This window comes from Ambystoma mexicanum, chromosome 3p (genome assembly GCF_040938575.1).
Source record: "Ambystoma mexicanum isolate Mex_15411 chromosome 3p, UKY_AmexF1_1, whole genome shotgun sequence".
Lineage (NCBI taxonomy): Eukaryota > Metazoa > Chordata > Amphibia > Caudata > Ambystomatidae > Ambystoma > Ambystoma mexicanum.
The window spans coordinates 357,541,579-357,564,385 of NC_090925.1; the positions used below are offsets into that span (position 1 = coordinate 357,541,579).

Sequence of the window (22,807 nt, forward strand, 5' to 3'; positions counted from 1 at the left end):
TGGAAGGTATCCGCAAACCTCTCCAAAAGTGAAGTAATGTCCCCTTGGTAGACGGCAAGCGCAAAATGAACTAGGTCCAACGCTTCCGAGGCCGCACAACTCAACAGGGACCGTGAGCTGACATCAGTGACGAAAAACCTTGCTTTAATCGCCTTGTCTCCTCGGGATATGGGAGCCACAAACACCCCTTTTATGGGCAAGGGAGTGTCACCCCCGAACGTGAAGATTTTGGCCCTTGACTTGTCCAGTGGAGGAGGACCTGGGATGGCCTCATAATGTTCAGTGGCCAGCACACACACAGAGGCCCCAGTGTCAATTACCACCTGTGTAGGAACCCCTTGAATGTCCACAACGCACGTCGGTTGTCTGCGTTTCTTGGTCCCTGTCGCCAAATTTGAGATGAAGAAGACTTCTTCATCCTCCTCTTCCTCCTCTGCGATGTTGAGCCTCTGGGTGTCTTGCTCCACTGCAGCGATGTTGTGTTGTCTCCTAAACCCACTGCTTAGCCTGGCAGGCCCTCTCTGCGTGGCAACCGGGGCAGCAGCTCTACACATCCTGCCTAGTGCTCTGGCATGTTGCATCTCCCGCAGACCCTTGATTTAGCTGCACAGTCTTCTGATTGCGGCAAGTCATACCCACAATATTGACAAATGGCAGAACCACCTTGTGGAGTTGTCGGTTCCTGTCTCTTCTGGCTCCACCTCGGTTTTGCCTGCGGTTGTCTCCCTATGGCAAAAGCATCCTCATGCTTGCCTGGGCGTACAGCAGCATCCATCTTGGCTCCTCTACTTTCGGCCAGTTCGTACACCCTTCCACTGTCTAAAATCTGTGCTAGAGACATGCCCGGCTCCCTCAGGACCTGTCTCCGCAGCTTACCTGAGCTGCAACCTTGAATTAGTTGATGGCGGACCATTACTTCTGCGTCCGTCCATCTGCACGTGGTGGCTAGCTGTCTTAAGCGTGCACAAAATTGATCCAACGATTCGTCCTCATGCTGCTTTTCTCCGCACATGACAAACCTGTCAAAGTCAATGTTGGATAAAGGAATAAAGTGGTCCTTAAGTGCAGTTTTGACAGCATCGTAGGTCACCACCGGTAAGGTGAAGGATTCATAAATGTGCAATACTTCTGTTCCCGCTGAGTATAGCAGTGTCGCCACTTTGGCATCATCGTCCGTTTCCCCAGTGACCGCAAAAAACATATCAAGTTTTTTGATCCATAAAAGCCATCTCGGGCCCAGTTTTGAGGGTGGGCCTGAGGTATCAAATTCTTGCATGGTTTGTAAGGAGCCATGCTGCCTTCTCACCACTCTCGCCGCCGCAGGAGCTTCTCCGTCGCTGTCCGCCATCTTCACAGGTCGCACAGGCACCTCAATCCGTGTTGGAGGCCGCAAACCTGGCTAAATTCAGATTCGATGTACCAGAACTCTTGGGCTGAGATGCTGTGATGATGTGCTGTGGCTTCCTCTCTCCCTCAACCTGTTTGTCCAGGCAGGGGTGCAGTCCCCTTTCTTGGGAGAACTGCAGAGTGTCCAAAAATTGAGGAAATGGTCCCCTCAGTATTTAGGCAGCGCATGAGCACCCTCGCGGCCGCAACTACCGTAAATACCAAAAGCAAAATTGCCGCCATCACACGTGTGAGGTTCGTAATACACGAGATGAAATACCCATAGTGACACTTTCGTACGTGCCAAGCGTTTCTCTCCCCGTGTCCTGCCTTGTCGCCAATGTGATGGGGCCCCCCGTGCCTCGGGCCGCCCTGTACTAGCATCCGCACGCATGCACGCTCAGAAAACAGTGAACACACGTCCGTTCGTTCCAAGGTCCCGGCGGCATCTGCAGCACGGACCGTCTTTATTTCAAACACGCATGCGTGGCCATAACGAGGCTCACGCATGCGCACACCCAGTTAAAGACGTAACACGCACTAGAGCACAACTTGAATAATCTCTTGCAGGAGGCCGCGAGCAAGCCCCCACCTTATCTTGACCCGCCATCCCAACAGGGATGGCGTTAGCGTTCCTTTGCTTCTTCCCGCTAGGACTGGCGGGGGCGGGCTGGCCAGACACCACCTCACTCTACCACAGGATAAGCATATCCTCCTTGTTGACGGTGGACCGCGCAGGAGCAGTGGGCCGCATAAGGGCTGCGGGCCAACCCTCCCCTAGCCGCATGAGCACCCTCTTCACAGAGGGCCGCGGTGAGGGAGGGTCTGCCAGCAGGGTCCCTTACACCTCCTCTCTGCCCCCCCCTCCATGGGAAGGTAAAACAGGCACTCTGGGGGCTGGGCACTCCCCGCCATTGTTCTTCTGCAGCGGATGTTGCCCACTCGAGCGCGGAACTCGCGCAGACCTCACTGCCTCTCGGATGGGCACTCCCCTCCACATCTCGGGCCACCCATCCAGGCGTAGACTGACACACCTGCCCCGCTGTCTCGGTCGGGGGCAAGCGCTCCAATTCTTTTCCTTCACGCACCATGGATGCCGCAGGGCTGCCATTGCCACCATGCTCTTTCACGCCACAGCAACAATCCGCGCCGCACCTCCTTTGTCCCTCCTCCACCTTCCCCTTGCGGGAGCAAAAAGCAAGCAGCCAACTGTGAGGGACAGCACGGGGACAGCGCATTGCGGGGTCTCGCTCCTCGGCGCTAATGTTGTGGGTGGACTGCCATTGACATCCCTCAGACCCCCATAGTGCTACGAACATCTGCACATGACAGGCCCAGTGCCTGTGAGGGTTGGGGCCTGCCCTGGACATCCGGCAGTCCCCCGTAGTGCTATATGGCATCAGCACCATCGGGGGTGGAGGCACTGCCAGCCATGCCCCTGACCGTGCGGGCCTCTGCCACCAGGCTGGCACGAGGGTCCCACGGCATCAGGGCATGCAGGCCTGTGCCTCCACATGTGAGCCTGCAGCCTACATGAAATGAGGCACGGACTCAGTCGTTCCTCTTGGGAGTCTGCAGCCGTTCTGCTGCACGTGTCTACAGAGGGTCCTTTTATTAGCTTGGGCCATGACAGAGTCATGGCCCATGTTAAAGGGGCAACACACTTGGGTGGGTCACCCACCACAGTAGCCATCACTGGAAGTTCACCATGACAAGACTAGAAGGGTTTATTTCTTTGCAGTTTTGAACCAGCTATAATAACGACAGAGAAAAGTAGGGAACCCAAATGAGGGTGCGCTTAACACTGGTGTTGTTTAGGTAAGTGAAACGGAAAAGTCTATTTAGGGAGGTTGGATATGCTGCAGTAGCAGGGGAATAGGTGATTTCCGTAGGTCACCTTTTGAAACAAACTGAACAAAAAGAGATGTATCCTCTGCTTGCTGCGCTCTCCAACTAGGTTCTGTTAATTTTACTGGAAAGTAACAATGCAAGGGAAGGTTTTACGCCTGTGTGGCTATATTTATTTGCAATCAACTTGAGGCAAAATCAACATGAAAGAAAATGACCAGACTTTCTGGGATTAGCAAAATAAATCTCAAATTGGACTATCTACCTCAGTGTATCCAATATTGATAAGGAATAATTCAAACAAATTAGATGACACTGATAACTTGCTCAGTTAAGAACTCAAAACATGGTGATTGCGTAAGCATCAATAAGAGAGTCAGGTGGGTAGGGTTGAACAACTTGTGAAGTGCTGTCGACTGCCGACACGTGTTTCACCCTGCTAAGGTCGTCATCAGGGCTGCACATTTGTGATCAACATATTTATATATTTCATTACATTAGAGTAACCTGTCATGATACAATTCAGTGCAAGTAAAACAAGTAAAATAAAGACATGAATGGGATAAAAATGCAGGAGGGAGAAAAACGGAAGAGATGGAGGAGGATGGAAGAGGATTAGAGGAGAAAAAAGAGAGAACATTAGATTAAACATGTTTGTTCTGAAAAAGCGTGTTTGTTTCATACATGCTGTTATTACATCAACAAACAGGCTCGCCTTATTGCTGAAGTGGGTGCTGAGAAATGATTATGGTATTGGTAAATGGCCCATTGCCAAGATACTTGAGTATGCAAGCATGGAAAACACTATACATTTCCTAGAATCTAAACAACGTAGTTGGTGGATATGAATTCTGTTGGTTTGAGACCATGCAGGCATCCGGCAGGAATGTAGGCTTGGAGCTAGAAGTATTGTCATAAACTGTTACTCGAAACATGAGTCCATATATTGATATAACTGTCTAAACTGTAATTGTTACTGGTATGACTCAAAACCTTAGAAAGTTGTGAGTTTGATTTGAATTAGATTTACTTATTGTTTGAAAATCCAACACAAACTCTGGGCTATTCACAGCCAAAAACCCATAGAAAGGGACTGTCCATTCTCTACACCCATCAATGATATTGTTCTGGAAACCAAGCTTAATATTTGGTATTACACGAAAAAGTGGGCACATCGTTTGTAAAGATGAAACTAGGGACTATCGGTTAGAACAACGGGATTATCTGTTTAGGTTGTGATAGCAGTCAAAGGGGTGCTGTTTGTAAATGGTTCATAGCGAAGCTTACCAACGCGTGGGTTTGATGCAAATTCTGTGAAAAGATCGAGAAAGTGGTGCCTATGTATAATATTGACAGAGCTTCCTGTCTGTCTTTGTAAAGCGTCCACCACAGGAAGTGCTCTTCTCACGGTTGTTGTCGTCTGGGAGAGGAGTGCTTGGTCACCTTGCCCTGCAATGAAATTCAAGCCATTATGGCAGGCTGGCGCTTTATCTACGCTCCCACCGTTTCCGCTCACAATGATTTGCATTCCGTGTTGTCAGTTTTGGGAAGTCTGCGATATTCATTTCAATCTCCGTGAATGTTTAACCTGATCATGAAGTGCCCTGTGTTCTGCCTGAGCCGCCCTGGGGTTGGTCGGGCAAAAGGAGAGTAGAAGCGAAGGGGAGGGTGCGAGAGGTGCACGCAGCACAGAAGAAAATAAAGGGAACGAGTTAGGATGTTGTGAGTTAGCAGGCAGTTTATCAAGGTTTGGGTAGAGTGAGTGCCTTAAAACCACTTCAAAGTGCTATTGGGGGAAGTCCAGAGAGGTAGGTCGACAATGAGGTGAAGCAGTCATGTTGCTAATATCTGAGTACCTAGACAAAGTACAACAATACTTGCCAAATGGTGTGAACTCATGAGCATTTACTGGGAAAACCTGGTATACGGTGAGAGTACCTAAATATAAGATTGTAATGTCTAGCAAATGGAATGAGTACTTAAGCATGTGATTCGAGTTCCTGGGCATATCATATTCATTTCTAGCAAATAGTTGCATGCCGGATGGATAGCTCAGGTGCAAAATGCTTCTTTTGGGAATGGTAAAGTGCTGCAGCTGATTTGAAACCCTGGTTGTGCCCACTAGGCCCTTCATCATTCTGAGGGCGATTAATCAGGTACCCACAGTGGGTAATAATAACACTGATTATTACATAGCTTAGACGTGGTCCATCTACATGAAGCTCTATACAGATCAGCAAATTATAATTATATGATGCAAGTGCAATGCCAACATGTTGACATGACTAGTACCGTCAGCTAGTTGCTGTTGTCTTTTGGCAAAAGCTGGCAATTTGTGAGAGTAACTGGCAATGATACGGTTTCCTTACTGTATAATGACAACACCTGTAATATGTTATATGTTAAAATACCGTGGCAAAACCTATGAAATTAGGCTAACTTGGACAAGTAATTGCAACCATAGGCAAATCATGAAGGTACATGGGCAAGTAGCAACAAAGAAAAGCTTTTCAATACACGCATGGCACAATTGTTGCTATTTTTTACCTTTGCACTTAAATTCTATCACAGTCAAAAACATGTGCACACGCCCCCCCCAAAAGGACGTGATCCCCTCAAGTGCAATCTCTTCAGCTTCAAACCTTCCGTAGTAACCAGCTCCTGGCCCCTTTGCTAAAACTCAAAGGGCAGCAGCAAACATAATGGGCACAAATATTGCCTTTTCCCGACTTACTCAAACTTGTTTTGCCTCCCTGTAAAAAGCATAGTTTGGCAGAGTGATTACATGCCACCCGAGCACGGTCTCTATAGTCCTGAGTTTTCATGAAATATATTCTGGGAGTTGTAGTCTTTTTTTGTTTCAACTTCAATACAATATTAGCAAAAATGTATTTTCCAAAGAAATCCCAGTGCTGTTCAGATGGGTTCTATGTGAAATTTCCAACTATTGAAGGTGCTACACAAAAAGACTGTTTTTTTTCTGGCCGATTTTGGTGCGACTTTCAATATTCTCAAATGTCACCATTTCCCTTGCTCCCCCTCCCTTACAACCTACCCATGCCCTTACTTTAACTCGGGTGGGTTTCACTCTCCACTAACACTGTTGCTCCCCCCCTGTTAACACCACTTCCCAACCTTCTACTCGCCTGACAGACATAAACGCACCTAAGCACCAACAGACACATGCATGCACTTAACACTTACCTGCTGCGTTCATGGCTTCCGTCTTCTGCCTGGCGTGGATGGGCCTTTCAGCTCCTGTGTGTTCTTGTGCGTGGCAGGGGTGTGACAGTTCACTTTAGAAAGACCGCTCTGAAGACTAGGCAGCAGTCACTCGGCTCATGGTTCATTTATCAAAGGCCGAGGTCAAGTGGGACTGTGGACTGGAGCAATCCGAGGCAGTTAAACAACTGAAAATAAGCCTTTCTAATGATCCTTGTTCGGCTTACACCATTAAGAAAAAAAGAGTTCTTCTTAGAGACAGGGTTTTCAGATACCTGCCTGACAGCTGTACTGTACCAAAAGCATGATAAGGTTAAAAAGTGATCTCTTACGTTAGCAAAACATTGTCCTCTGTGGAGGAAAAATTCAATGACTGCGAAAATGCACGCAAGGTAATGGTGTGGGCATTGAAAAACTACAGCCAGTTTATCCAGGGGAAACACATCATCGTAGAGACTCGTCACCAACCCTTGCAGTACTTACAAAGTGACAGTATCTGCCAGGGAATGTAAGTAATTCCAAAATTACTTTGTGGACTCTGTCCATGCAAGGCTTTCCTGTAGAGGTCAGATATGGGCAAAACAAGAAGAGCCCTCTAGCGCAACGATTGGCAGACTTGCATGATTGTGCTCAAGAAAACCGTCTCAAGGATGAAAGTCTAATAACCAAAGACAATATGGAAGTGTACCTAACATCTACACACAAGGTCTATGAAGAGGACACTTGTCAGGGGATACCCACAGTTTATGTGGACGGGTGCACCTACTATGTTGTCAATAATGGGGGAAAAGAGTTAGTGTCTGGCATTGGGAATTCCTGTGTCAATGACACCCCTGAACCCTCCATTGGTTACAAAATAGGACCCTGAAGTAGTCATGTGACAGAGTTGATGGAAGTATATCAAGCCATCCGCACTGCACCACCAACTGAAAGAGCACCTGATAAACTGGAAGAATAGAGGCATGCTTTGTGCTAACAACAACCATTAAATCATGGAAAACTGATCCAGTCTATTGATGATCTGGTGACCTCTAAAGGATGACCATATATTGGAAAAAGAAGAGGCCATTGCAAAAAAGAGGGGCCGGGAAGACTGCGAAAAACCTGGCGGACCAGTTGGATAAAAATGGAAATCTGCAGGGGGATTTCATAGATACGGAATCCTTGCTCGGTGAAATCCAAGTCACAGCTGTGACCAGGTCTCAAACTCATGTCAACAGTGAACTCTCAACTGCTCACTGGGATAAAAATACCCCAGATACAGATTTGATCACTGCACAAAAAGAGGACTCCATTATTGGGAAATTCTGCCAGCACATTGAGGACCCCATGAGTTTTCCTCTAACAGAATCAGATTATACCAGTAAAGAGACTCACCAGGCATTGATGACATTTTCAAGAATGTTTCGGATGCAAGATGGTTTGTTGGTACAGAGATCCCTAACTGGATGTGACCAGTGGGTGGTACCTACCTCAGTCCTGAGCCTGATATTAAATCAAGCCCATGACGCGGCCACTGCCAGTCATAGGGGTATTCAAAAGATATTTGGAATCTTGTGAGAGGTCAAATACTGGTCACACATGGGCAAAGACCTCAACATATATTTGAAGGTGTTTCTCGTGTGTGCATGATTACAGCCAAATTCCCACACACACAGATCTCCCCTACAAAACGGGAATGGCACTGCCCTGGTTGGATTTGTAAGTTGATTTCATCGGGCCAGTGATTCACTCCTCTAGAGGACACAAGTCCATGTTGACTGTAACATGCTTGTTTAGAAAGTGGGTAGAATGTCTTCCTGCCCCAAATTGTAAGGTGGAGACAGCTGCCGTGCTAATGATCAACCATATCTTCTCTCGCGCTCTGAAACACTTGAGTATGAGCGCAATAGAAGTAAAATATCAATATCAATATCGTTTTGCCCTCCCACAAAGGATTGAGTCAGACCGAGGAAGTCATTTTACCAGTGAGGTGATGACCAAGATGTGGAAGATTCTAGGGGTAAAAAGAAAACTCCACATCGCCCATCACCTGGCATTGAATGGATAGGTTGAGAGATATAATAAGACAATATTGATGAAGTTTTTGGCTGACTCTGGACATAGTTGGGACATTGCAATTACCATTTGTCATGCTGGCTATTAGGTCTACACCAGGTTCTGCAACTAAAATATCTCCATTAGAACTTGGTACCGGATGAAAAATGGTGCTACCTCACCATCTGCTCTATAGAACTCAGGAGCAGATGCTGATTAACATGTCCACTACTCATAAGTACATTGAGAACCTAAGAAAGCACCTCCATAATGCTTTTGCTAATGCCCAACTTAGAGAAGTCGGCTGAAGGGATGAAATCATACTATGACTTGAAGACCACGAAAAAGGATTATGAGGTAGGTGACAGGGTTTATCTGTACAATATCCAGAGAAAGCAGAGCACGGAACGGAAATTCATTCTGTCTTGGCATGGTAGTTTTGAGATTGAGGACAAAATATCACCTGTTGCCTATAAGATCCGCATCCCAAAAGGAGAACAGATGGAACAGAAATGGGTCCATATCAATCATTTAAAAAGCTGTCATCCCAGACTAGCTTTAAGAGGGATTGAGGAACCCAATTAAGTTAGAGCCGAGGAACCATCAGAGGAATGAAAGGTAATATCAAAACCCCAGATCAAAACTAAAATATATAACCAGTGAGTGATTCAATTAAAATGATAATTTATGATTCATGATTGCCAATGAATATTGTCTGAGATTGAAAAATTAAACTCTTATTCTGAAATGTTATCCGGGGGATAAGGTCCAAACAAAAATTCTTAGCAATTCTTTTTACACCTCTTTTTAGAAAATGTACTTCCGTCTTTCCTGCCTGGGGAGCAGGAGAAGAGAATTTTAGAAACGACCCAGAAAATTGGGAAAGGAAGGGGCAACAGAGAGAGCCAGGAAGAAAGAAGGCCTCTTCCATGCCCCGGGAACCCGGAAGAAGGAAAGCAAGACCATCCAAGATGGGTTATTTTCAATCAAAGAAAAGTAAGAAAAACCCAGGACTAAAGTGAACACAAATCGAAACCCCACTCTTCCCTGTTCTTTCCCAGGAGGGTAACCATGATAAAAGAGCGGGTGTGGGGGGGACTGAGGTGGTGTAGTTTCAGCCCCAAGATGAAAGGAAACTGCGTCTGGCTGACTGAGGCCGAACAATGCAGAACTACTTTCCTGTCATTTGAAAGCACACAGTTGACTGGCAGACTAAAAGGCCAGCATGGACATTTCAACACCGCCAAATACCCTAACAGTGCTGTCAGAAAAAGGAAGAATAACATTAAGTGTGCCCTCTGTGTGAATGACAAGGCTGAAAAGAAATGAGGCCTAACTTCCATTACAGTCTATTGAGACACAGAAAGGAATTCTTCTCAAAGAGAAAGCTGCCATAGAAATTAATATATTTGGCAGTTTGCGTTGAAAGGAACAGAGGAAACTCCCTGGCCTGAACCATTCAAATGTGTTTTATAATGGGAAGTTGGACATTGACGGTCTGATGCTAGATATTTAAGCAGGCCTCATGTGTAAAGTAATTGCAACATTCAAAAATACCCGTTTTCTGGGCATGAAGAAAAGCTGTACTTAGCCCAAAAGACATTTTTCACATGAGATTCAAAGGCCTAGAACTGTTCCCCTTCCTCCATCAGATGCAAGGTACAAGCTATGCTCTTCTCTTTATCTAAGGATATCTTTGATGCTCACAGAGCCAAGAAGGGCACAGAGCTTGCGCTAGACTAAAGTTGTATAAGGTGAACAGATGACCACTGTGAAAATATGAGACCCAGCTAATAGGGCTGAACTCTTAAAAATAAAAATAAAATGTGATCCCTTGTGAGGTCCAGGATCTGACTGACAACTGACATGCTACAGAGCCTGTCACATGAGTAAGGGGGCAGAGGTATACCCTCTGATCAAGGAAGATAAGGACCCCATTAGCCCTGGGAAAAGGATGTAAATAACTTTAGGGCCAGCAGAATAAACAAAGAAGTAAGGGGCCAGTCCGATGTCTAAGTTTGAAGAAAAGGAATGTAATGTGCAGTTGAAGTTAAAATGATGATTATCATTATTTTTTCATATTATTGGATTGAGAATCATACTTTGGCCAATATCTCGGGAACCATAACCCTCACCGAAATCATTCAAATATCAGGGAAGAATCATGGAAAGTGCCATCCAACTATTCAACTCTCATATGAATTCAACCTTGGGAACTGAAGTTATAAGGTGAAATGTAGTGATTGCTTCCGAGAATATTTTGCGAAGTGGAGATTCAGGGAGACGATAGCTTATTGAATTAGATATCTGTATAGAAAAGCTTGTGTTGATAACTAATATATTTGTTGAATAAATTACAAAAACCTGCCATTCGAGCCAGCAACATTGTGCTGATGCCAGACACATTTTATTAATTCCGCCATGATATGCAAATATATTTTATGATGATTAATTGTAAATTGAAAACAATCACCATGTTGTAGATTTTGGCTGCAACCATAAAATTGTTCAGAAAAATAATTCAAGGGGGTGGAGTCATAAACTCCCAAGAATGGAGCATAGTAACTAAAAGGGTGCACTCAGAGAAAAGGGGAGGACAGTAAATGTCCAATCCAGATCAAGAGCCAATAAGCTGGCACCTGATATTTCGGATATTTTGCGGCAGTGGTTAAAGATTTATAAGAAGACACACAATAGGAAAAGGGAGGGCTGTCTGAAATCATCTGATTGGGAACTGCTGGAAAATTGCGGGAGAACCAACATTGCCTGGGAGGTGGATTAGACCAGGAAGAAGACTAAAATCTGGAGGGAACCTGGAGAGGCAAAATAAAGGGATATATTATGGAAGTCTCCATGACTGAACCTTGAGAGAACATCTAACCAAGTGCCTATGTTTCTCCTGAGTTTCCAGAGGCCTTGATGACTTTCCCTGAGCATAAAACCCAGAGCTGTTCAATGTAAGTAAACTTGTCACACAGAACCAAGTATTTTCATTTTAGGGATCTGTTTGAGTTAATACCTTCCCCTTATTTGGTGGGCACCTGATATTTTGGATATTTTGCGGGAGTGGTTAAAGATTTAAAAGAAGACACACAATGGGAAAAGGGAGGGCTGTCTGAATTCATCTAATTGGGATCTGCTGGAAAATTGCAGGAGAACCAACATTGCCTGGGAGGTGGATTAGACCAAGAAAAAGACTAACATTTGGAGGGAACCTGGAGAGGCAGATTCTGGAATTGCCCATGACTGAACCTTGAGAGAACATCTAACCAAGTGGTAATTTAATAATTTCCTTACAACCAACTGACACGGGGTGATTTATTTGAAATTTGAAATCAACATTGCTTCCACTGTAACACTTGGAATGTTCAGCAAGCATTCTATTTGCAACTCTGCACGCTATGGGAACCAGTATAGCTAGGAGACTGGTTTGAAAAGCCCACATAGTTTTCAGAGCGCTACAGGCAGCGCAGAGCATACCCTCAGTCAACTACCTGCAACTGTCCAGGTGGATTGGTTTACTAACAATGGGTCTCATTACGAGCATGGCGGTAGCCGTGCCTGTATGGCAGGCATGGCTACCGCCATGCTCGCTACCGACACTGCCTCCTGCGATTGGGCAATAACCGGCCCATTACGAGATGGAGGGGCTGGTAATTAGCCATTCGCGGGAGGCATTAATGCCGGGCTTCCGATCCCCATTCTGCCCCATAGGGCACAATGGGGGTCGGGAGCATGGTTGCACCAGCGCCGTTTATAACGGTGCCGGTGCAATCACGAGTTCTGCTCGCGGGGACCACACAGCCCGCCAGGTAAGACCTGGCGGGCTGCCAGGAACCCGCGTGGGAATCTCGGAATAAGGCGGTATGGTATGGACGGAGCCGGTGCCATACCGCCACCATCCATACCGTACCGCCAGGGTCGTAATGAGACCCAATGTCTATACACTTATGTACACTATATACCATGGTTACTCATTTGTTGGCTCACCCTATGTTTTGGACTTCTTTCTCGTATTACCTCTAGCCAGCATAGTCAGTGGTGAAGGATCACGGCACTTGTAGTCCAAAATATCTTAAGAGACAAAAAATGAGTAACCATGCCATAGGCTATCAAGAGTAAAGCAGGTTATATAATAGCTTCATAGAGCACACTCTCAGGTCATGCTAGGCTTTATGAGCCTATAAAACTCATCAAACGCCCTCACTGCTATCAGTCTTTTACTCAGTCTTCAGGACTCATGTAGCCAGGTACGCCCATCAGGACGGTTCTTAATTAGTTAGTCATTTATTAAGGCAAAGTAAATCAGCAGCCACAAGATTGGTCTGTTCAGGTCTTGTAACCTTACTCCTGCTCATTCAGTAGTCCCAGTGTTCTGATTAGGAATCTTGCTTTGCGCAAATGCCCCTGCAAGCAGGTGTTGCTCGTTGTGCCCAACTCAGCACTGCAATTTGAACCTGCCTAAACACTCCCAGACAGTATAAAATGGCCCAGCCTATGTAGTTCTCAGATAAGTGAAATGATGCACTCAGAGAGATGCCATTTTGTACAGGATCGTATGATTATTTTTGATGCAGGAGTTTGAGTTTGGATCTCATGTATCCTGGTTCCAATCGATTCTGCATCTCCTGCTGCAAAAGGCTGGAGAAACACATACATGTCCAGAGTGTGCAGTTTTATTACCCGCCCTCCCCAAGCAAATGTATCTGTTATTCATTTAGTGATTAACAAAAATGTTCCTTTGTAACCCGAGGACAACACGAGGCGCAGCTTTGTGGTGTTTTGTTTTTTTGTTGGGGGTTATCGCTGTACTTTGTGGCCATTTTGGATTGTGCTGCTTTTACCTTAACATGGCAGGTGTAGCACACAGCTGATCTATGGCTGCAAATGCAGCAGAAGGCTCACATCCAACATACAGCACAAAGTTCCGGGTTTCGGCATTCCTGCGGACCATCCTCGTGTTTTCTCCCCACGCAGCAGTAGTGCAAGGGGCATGAGGGGTAGTGGGGGGGCAAGAAAGGCACATGACTTTCACATCATTCCTTCCACTGTTGTTCAGATCCCGTGTCCATCTCCACCCACCACCGGTTCCCCCATGGAAAACATGTTTGAGTCCAAACATGGCTTCAACTGTTTTCCTTGGGGGCGGCCCCAGGTCTGAGGTAGTGCCGGATTATTCTGGTACGATTGCACTATCATGCTCGACACATTTAACTGGAAGCTTCAGGGTGTTATGGTCTGCGGCTCTGGCAGTGGCGTGCCCTATCTGCTGTGATTCCGTGGGCAAAGTGGCATACTGCTGCCAGAACCAATCTTACAGGAGAACAGGCAGATACTGCAGGAAGACGTGGCATGCCTTTTCCCCCATATCTGCTCTGAGGATATGAGTGTGCTCAGCCAGAGCACTAGGTGGGCAGGCCTCCAGTCATAGACTTTCATTTAGTTGCATTTCATATTGTACAATTGACTGTCCTGAAAGCCATTCTTTACAATTCTCAGTAATTTTCATGTTTTTTTTTTCCTAGAGCAAAAATAGCTTTGCAAATTTGAACACGCCACACAGTACAGACGGTAGGTTCCGGTGATCCTGTAAACCGTGAGTTTGCGGGGGTGCTTATTGCCGTGAGGTGCATTTTAACCGAGTGTTTGCATGCCATGAATGTATTTATTTGCTGTTGTGTATCTTGATATTCCTTTGGGCCATGCGCAGTCTGTGTACAGCCTCTCGATGCCATCATTGCAGGCAAGTTCTCCTAGAAGGGCATTATGCCAGCTGCCATAGAGAAATTCGCAAAGAGAAGCTACCCACACTTGCCCAAAACCAATGGAGAAAGTCTCTGCATTTCTCACATATTTCGAGCAATGCCACTGGTAGAGTTGCATGATGGCTTGTGTTATGTACCATTATAAGGAGGAAATAAATGACAATGATCTCTATGAGCAAAAGGTTGTGACAATTTATTAAATGGCAAATGGGTGGAAAGCAAAGGTCAGAAAAACATGAGGCCATTTCAAGGGAAGGATGGGGTGGAAGGATTGGGTATAGTTGATGATTTAGCGAAGCAGTACAAGAGGAATTATTGTGGAAAGGGGGGATTGAAGCTCCCAAAACTAATGTCAGAGAACAACAACTGCACAGCTGCAAACCTCACTCTGCTCGATATCTCAGTGGCCTATGATAGAGAGGACCATCAGCACGAGCTTCATTGGCTCCCAGTCGAACAACGCATTAAGTTTAAGTCATCGTGTCTGGTCCATAAAGCTTTTTACGAAAGGGGAGCTGAATATCTTCAATTAAAGTTATTTCCCGACAAAACCACCAGATCCCTTCGCTCAGAATAACCGAAAACTGTCCAGCCATCGGGGTTAGACTCTCTGACGGGGGCTGTGAGGGTCTATTTCATCGGCAGCGGCTAAGGCATGGAACACCCTCCCTTTTTGTATGAGTGATATTGAGGCTCGCAGGTGACCAGGAAGCATGGTTATACTCCCGGATCCCTGGGATACTTTTGACACCTTGGACCAGAATATTGTTCTCATATAGTTGAGGGAAGAAGCTGTGGGGTCTGAAAAGCTCAACCGCTGTGCTGGCTCTTCCTCTAAGGCCAGGCATTTCAAGGAAACCTTGGCACTGCTCTTGAAACCACCTAAATCAACAAAGGGTCTTGTATTTCTGCTCTTCCGGTAAACATTTCTGTTAAACATCTTTCTGAGCGACCTTTCGGGAAGATGAGCTCTTTCAGAATGGTGCAGACAATTCCCAGGTCATCCATGCTTTTCTTCACCAGCTCCAAATATATGACTCTCGGTTAAAGGATTCATTTTTATGGTTGCCCTCAATAAGTCCATAACATCTTTTACAACAAGCTACTCGCATGGGCCTTTGGGTAAGTTTATCATCAACATATGTTACGTAGATCACAAGAGTCAAAGAAAGGTCAGGCATGACATATGTTTCCCGAAATCTTCTTTATTAGGATTTGGATGAGGACAAATCAAAGCAATTCCCATAGACTAAGGCCTGTAACCTGTAGCTCAACAGATGTTTTGGACTACAACTCCATGATCCCTTACCATTAACTATGCTGCCTAGGGTGAGTGGGATTTGTAGTCCAAAACATCAGGAGAGCCAAAGGTTGCAGACCGCTGTGGCATAGGCCAACAATGTGCATAAAAGTAACTCCAACGTGGTCGGGATGGTTGTGCACTAAAGTATGCACAAAAGTCTCTCTGGGAGGTTCAAAAGGTGCAAAGTAAAATATTCTTAATTTCTCATTAAGGCCAGTTAAGCTCCTTCCTGGTGGCTTTTATTAAAAAACAAAAACAAATGCAAGGGAAGGTGCTCACTGTCGTAAATCAAGCATAAAGAGTTCCAAGAAAAATGTCTCAGACAGTCTTGTTCTTGTTTCAGGCCACAGCAAAATCACAGTCTCTGCTCATTTCCAAGGGGATATACGGTGGGGACTCCTTACAGGTCTTAAGTCTCTACTTGAGCCTAAAGGGAGATTGTGTAGTTGGTGTCACAGTGGAGCCAGCCCTAAACTAAGGCCTAGAGCCATAAGTGAACAGAATGGCACCCTAAGGCCTCTGTAGAGTCCGCTTTAGGCCTCTCAATACTCCCGCAGGGTCCTTGCTCAACACTCTCTCAACTCAAATTCTCTGTTCTCCTCAATGGGCTGCCATCAGCTCCTACCTGGTGGACCTTCTCTGTACCTTTCTTCTCTCTATAGCTACTTATTTTATTTATTTATTGGTTATTTATATGGCACTTATACAATAGACAGTGTTTCGAAGCGGCACAAGGGAGGAGAACAAGGTAGCAAAGAAACAAAGCAATTGACAATGAATAAATAGAAAACGGAAGCAAACTTACTAGGCCCTGTGACATTCGGAGCGTGCAAGTGCAGTGAAAGAAAAAGTAATAAAGGGGGGGCTGGGGTAGGGTGTAAGTGCTCATTAGGGTCCTCTAAGGGAGGAAGTGGCAGGTGTTCCATTGGAGAGGCAGCAGGTAAGTGCATGGTGAAGGCGTAGAGGGAGGTCTACCACCCAACAGGTAAGTGCAGTGCAGAGGCAAACCACCTGACAGGCAGGTGTGGGCCCAGAGGGCAGTGCATGGGGGGATGGGTCCTGGGGGCGATTGGGCAGAAAGCCAGGACCCTATTGGACTCTTGAGGGATCAGACCGCCAATCTCAGTAGCAGAGGGGATGGCTAGCACGGGAGGGGAAGAGGGAAGGAGGAGGAGAAGAGAAAGGTCTTGAGTTGTTTTCGGAACTTGAGGTGGTCTGCTCAAGACAGAGAGAGTCTGTTCCAAAAGTGGGAGCCAGCTGAGGAGAAATCTGTCCCAGCTCTCTTTTGATCAGCGGATAGTTGTAGTCAGACGATCGAAGGGATCTGGAAGGAGAGTGTTTAGTCAGAGAGAGTCGCAGGTAGCGTTGGTCCTCATGCTTTTCCTGCACATCGTCGGCACTTTGCCTCAGGCTAATTCTTCTACCCATCCCAAGCTTCCTCTTGCATCTTCTCTCATTTACCTCCTGCTCTTCCATTCTCCCCTAATCTTACCTGCCTCTCTCTACTACTTGTGATTCTTTGCTCCACATCTCCACTCTGCTCACCCCTCTATTTCATAATCCTCCCACTTCTCATGATCTTCTCTTTAGGCACCTCCTTTTTAGTCCCCTCCATATTGAGGACTGGCTTCTTCACCCCTCTAACATGGTTCCTCTCACTGCCACCACCCCCTCAGCTGTTTATTTGATTAACTTCTCAAGACCACCTCTGTAACCATAGCTAACTTCGGCAACCTCTCCCTTCCAGGTTTCTGGGTCCTTATTTCTCTAGACTCCTGATTCTCTCTTTTTTCAATGTCTTGAGTGTCACTCTTTCCCACTAACTGGGTCTTCCTCTCCTCTGACTCTTTGTTCCCTCACCCCTCAGCCTCCTGAGTGTGTGGTTGCTCTCTCTCTCTCTCTCTCTCTCTCTCTCTCTCTCTCTCTCTCGCTATCTCCAGCTTCCTGGGTTCCTTCTCTCCACGTTTCTTGGGGTCTCTCTCTCTCTTTCTAGCCTTCTGGGGTTCGCCTTTCTATCCTCTTGGCTCCCTCTTTCCTCAACCTCTTCGATCTAAATGGCCAACTTCCTGGTGGCCTGGGGTCTCTCTCTCTCTCTTTTTTTCTCTCTCTCTCTCTCTCTCTCCCTCTCCCTCTCTTCCTGTGTCTCAGGCCGTTGGGGCTTTCTATCCGCCACCTCCTGGATCTTTCTCTCCCTGCCCATTCTCTCTCTCTCTCTCTCTCTCTCTCTCTCTCTCTCTCTCTCTCCCCAACTCCTTGGGTTTTCTCTCACCAGGTTCCTGGGTCTCTCTTACAGCCCCATCCCCCAGCTTACTGGGGCCTTCTCTCCACAGCCTTCTCTGTCTCTCCTCTGGCCTGAGCGTGTGTGTCTCTGCTGGGCAATGTGTGATTCGTATTCTCAAATATCTAAAGAAGTGCTGTTCCCAATGCAGGCCTCACTTTGGCAGGGCAGCCGTGTCCGTGCCATGTAGCCCCGCCAGGGGGAAAAGGCATGACATCTGCTTCTTGAATGAGATTCTGGATAACTTGGCGAGGTCGTCTAGGACCTCTCCTATTATGGGCAGGTTATGCTGCGGTTGGCACAGATAAAATAGAACATCATCCGCATACAGGGAGATCAGATGTGTAGTGCACTGGATGTTTATTCGTGCTGCTAGGTACTTCTGCCTTACATATACGGCCACTAGTTCCAATGCTAGTATGTAGAGCATTGGTGAAAGCAGGCACCCCTGTCACGTCCCTCTCTGTATGTCCCAATGTTTTGATATTTGACAACCTGTTCTTAATCTAGCCATGGGTGAGGTGTACAGTATTTTAACCCAGCGTATTAAGTTCTGGCCAAACCCAAAGTTGTGTAGTGCTGCATCTATCCACTCCCAGTTCACAGAGTCAAAAGCCTGAACGGCGTCTTGGGATGCCACTACATATTGTTCGGGTCTAGATGTTAATGGTGACTAGTGGTAAGCTTTGGGAGCTGGAGCATTGCAAAAGCATCTGTAATTTCCCCTGGAAGTATTTGTGTGTTGTGACTGTATGGGGTAGCGTAGTAGCTGGCAAACATCAAATTAATTGTCTCCTGTACACTCCACGGGGCCCTGCATTTGTCGTGTAATAGCGTGATTGGGGTTTTAGGATGTTCTTTCCTGCATAGCCAGTACTTTCCCCGACTTGTCTCCCTCTGCGTGTGCTCTTGCTGTCTGAATAGTGTAATCAAACATTGTCAATCTCTCCCATGCGGTACGGCATTGGGATCTTGTCTCCTAGTTCTTGCTCTGCGGACGACCCACCAGGGCATGGCTTCTCTAACTCCCTCAATTTGGCTTCTAGGGTCTCCAGTTCCCCCCTCAGCTTTTTTCAGATACCTCCAGCTCTGGAAATTGTCTCATCCCTAGTTACAACTTTTAAGGTTTCCCATATAATTCCCCAGCTATTCACAATGCCGATGTTATCTTCTAGAAAAGAATTGAGCATGAGGCGAAGTTTTTATCTTTTCTTCTGGAGGTATGATTTGACTCTGTTTCTGCGAATGTAAGAGCCAAGACCCCTCACGTTCCATGTCAAGATTTTAAAATGCATCATGACTAATTAATATTGTCGTTTTGTAGCTTTGATCTGTGATTACCCAAGAATTCTTCATGCATAACAGGGTGCTCCTGTCTGATTCCGGTCTGTGCTTAGCTCAAGCGATAACTCTCAAATTGCTATACAGTAGGGGATTCCATCTGACCAATATCTCTGTATAAGTTGCAAGCTTCAAATTAAGTTCCTGAGAGATATTTGGTTATGTAAAGCAAAAAATAAACAACTAGCCCCTCAACATGGGGTACAAACAGTGTCCAACAGGTCTATCCTGTTCGGTCAGGCCAGTGTGCCCCGGAGTTGGTGACATTCTCTGGCACTGGCTCGTCAAATCGACAGCAGAGTTGTGTTGACAATCCATCTGGATCGGGGGTGTTCCAGTCGTAACCCAGTGGGCCTCGTCGTTCACTCCTGTCTTGTAGGCGACAGTTTCCACGGTGAGTAGCAAATCCAACTTAATGCCACATTGTTCGCCTGGTTTTATCTTGTTCAGTCATCATTGCGAGTGGCCTGTGGTCAAGCAGACCTAACCCCAGCCTCTTCCAATGATTCCAGTATAATTGCATGATTTGGTGTTTATTAACTTTCTTCACTGGGGGGCAGGGTGTGCAGGCCCCCTCTACCTGGTCTGGGGTGTTGTCTGGGACGTCTATGTTGTTGTGTTCCATCCACATGGACACCGCCTCTGGGCTTTCAAAGAAAAGCAACTTCCCGCCGTATAGGACTTTTAGTCTGGCTGGGTATATGAGCATATATTTAATCCCTTTTTGTCAGAGCCTCGCCCTGATTGGAAGAAATCTATTCCTCTGCTGTTGTACTAGAGGGGTGTAATCTGGGTAGATGGCAATGTTGGAATTGTCTTTTTGTATCTTCCCCCCTTCCCTGGAAAATTGTAGGAGCACCTCCTGGTCTCTGAAGTTTAAGATTTTGGTGATCATTAGGGGTGAGAATGTGATCCAGGGGGTGGTCTCTTTTGTAAGGATCAATGGGCTCACTCAATCGCAAAGCCCTGTGATAATTTGCTGGGGCCAACTTCTTGCAGAAACAAGTTCTCAATGTAGATCATTGGGTCTCTGCCATCTGTACCTTCCGGAATTCCCAGTGCTCTCAAATTGTTCCTGCGGGAGTGGGATTCCATGTCTTCAGCTCTCTGTTCTAGTACGCAGTTTCTGGATTCTAGGGATTTTATTCGGATAACCAAGTCGTCAGTTGGGGTGGCAGTGTCTTTCAAAAGTGATTCTGTGGCCGTCACATGCTCCACGAGGGATCTCACGTCTTGGCGAGCAACTTATTTTCTTGTGGGTCAGGTATGGGTGTCTGGGCTTCTGTTTCCATCACTCCCGCTACTGCGTCTGGCGTTGAGGAGCTTCTCGAGGCCAGCAAAGGAGTCCATGATGGTGCTCTTATGTTTGTTCTTCGCTGGCGACATCGTCCACTGTGTCAACCAGAGGTTGTCTTGAGTACTGGTAGCATTGGCAAAAGTGCCATCTTCGGGTTTCTGTAGCAATGCTCAAGTTCTACAATAGCAGCCAATCCCGCACGGAAGGGGCTCTTCTGTGCTACCAGCTCCTTGGCACTTTTCCACAGTTTCCTCCTGCTTCAGCTTGGGTCTCTAGGCATCAGCCCAAAAACAGGTTCTCCATCTTTAACTCGTGCACAGGCTTGAGTTATGAGTTCTTGCCCAGCTGTCTTCACATGTATCAGCTCTGCTTAAGGCCCATTGTCTGCTGTGCAGTGTAGAATTTCCTTGGGTCTGTTTGTTGGGACAATGACTATTATTTGAGTCTTCAATCAGGTTTTTCGTCAGTGGGGGTGCGTAACATACAGTTTTCATGTGGCATTTGTCCCCTACTGCGTTACAGGTAACAGTCTGCGCTCTTCATCACAAATGCTGATTAAGGATGTGATTGGGATGGGAGCTGAAGGTTTTAGCCCTTAACCATACTTTGTTGTGGCGGATTAATGTCCAGTGGTGTGCTCGTGGCACAGAACAGTATGGCTTCACGTGTTGCTGCTTGCACTCAGGTCTTAACTTTTGTTTGCTATAGGAGTGCCAGAGTTGTCAAGGCAATTTTTGATTGGTGCAATTCGATATGGGCATCCCAGCAGCCTGGGGGCTGCCCTGTGCAGTCGTGGTCCCCTTAGGGGTTTTGCAACAATGCTGCGCGGGCGGGAGCAGGAGCAGGCACAAAGAGGTGTCAGCGTGTGTTCAGGTTGCAGTGTCTGTGGGGGGTGTAAACGTCCCCTTGTGTGTTGAGAGTCTTCCCCGCTTACTCTGCGGTCAGGAGAAATCCAGCTGCTTGCTTCTTTCCTCAGTGCCTCCCCCTCGGCCCGCTTACCTCATCACAGGGCCGAAGTAGTCCGACGCTTATCATCCATGCTCCGATTGTACTCGGAGTGGGCTGCTCCTCGCGCCTCCCTGTATCCACCTTCGGATCAGCAGCTTCTCAGCTGGGTGCTCCGCTGCTCCTCGGGAAACTCCTGTCTCTGCCTCGCCACACACCGCACCACTCCACTCATTGGATCTTCAGCGCCTGCTATGATCAGCAGGCTGCCATCTTTGTTGTCTCCGCCTGCAGTGCCGTCTGTCGGCCTCCAGAGCCTCTGGTTCTCGTTTTCCTTCGGGAAGTCTTGCACACCGCTCTCTGGTAGGTTGGTGCAAGCTAGGTTTGCTGGGCACATGATTATTTCAGCGTAAAGCACAGTGCTTAGGATGAATAAGAGAATCTACAGACGGAGCTTAGACACAACGCAGCCTCACTGCATGAGCTCCAGGCCACATCCCTGCGTTCTCTATTTTACTTATTTCTTTATGTCTTGCCCAGCTTGCCCTCTGTTTGTTGCACCCTTTTTCTCCTTCTCCACTCCCTCCCCTTTTTCCTTTCCTCAAGAATTGCACAAACCCTGGTGGGGGCAGAATATGCCACTCCTACAAGCTTTTTAACACAGACGAGCATTTTTGGGCTGTTGCGCTAGGTTATCTGCGCAGAGACTGATTGACTGCACCAGGGAAGGCACATTAAGGGATTCATTAGAGCCAATAGTACCACCAGGCTCTACATAGAGAGCTTTTGATACAGACACTAGACCACGCCTTTAAGGTGTTGCAATTTTGATTTCTCAGAGTTTTCTGCATTATTTGCCCTAAATATCAGAAGAAAATTTAAAGGTACTTATTTTGACAGTAGGGAAGCCTGTTTGGGACAGTTTACCTGTTGCACTTACCATTGCACACTCCATTTAGAATGCAGCTGGGATTGTGACTATCAGGGACTTATATGTGGGCCGTGTAATGAAGTATTCGAGAACCGTATCATGTCATCACTGCGACCTTGAAAATGCTGAATGCAAAAATACTGAATTTCGAGATGTACATTTGCTTGCAATTATATGTGGGGCGGGGGGTTAGGTTGATAAACAATATAAGGGGAGTCTGGGCAGGGGATTGCGGGGGTCACTCCCCCCCCCGCATATCATTGCAGGGAAATGTTCGGGGGAGATGTTGGGGGGCGGAAATATAATGTCAGCATTTTCGTTTTCAGCATTACAAGTTTGCAGTGGTCACATAGATCCTTTAGGAACTATGAGAGGTTTTAGGGCAGGGCCGTTTTGAGCACTTTTGGGGCCCTGGGCATGGGCATCTTTAAGGCCCTCCTCCACCAAACCAAAG

The 22,807-nt window shown here is 46.7% G+C and overlaps 1 protein-coding gene across 1 annotated transcript in view; it reads left to right on the forward strand.

Annotated features, from left to right (window-relative positions):
• The window catches only part of HCK (HCK proto-oncogene, Src family tyrosine kinase), a 458,518-nt gene that overhangs the window by 155,296 nt on the left and 280,415 nt on the right, over positions 1–22,807 (forward strand). The window contains exon 3 of the mRNA XM_069651010.1: positions 14,019–14,064. Within this exon, the coding sequence (XP_069507111.1) occupies positions 14,019–14,064 (46 nt within the window). The remainder of the gene's footprint in view (positions 1–14,018; positions 14,065–22,807) is intronic.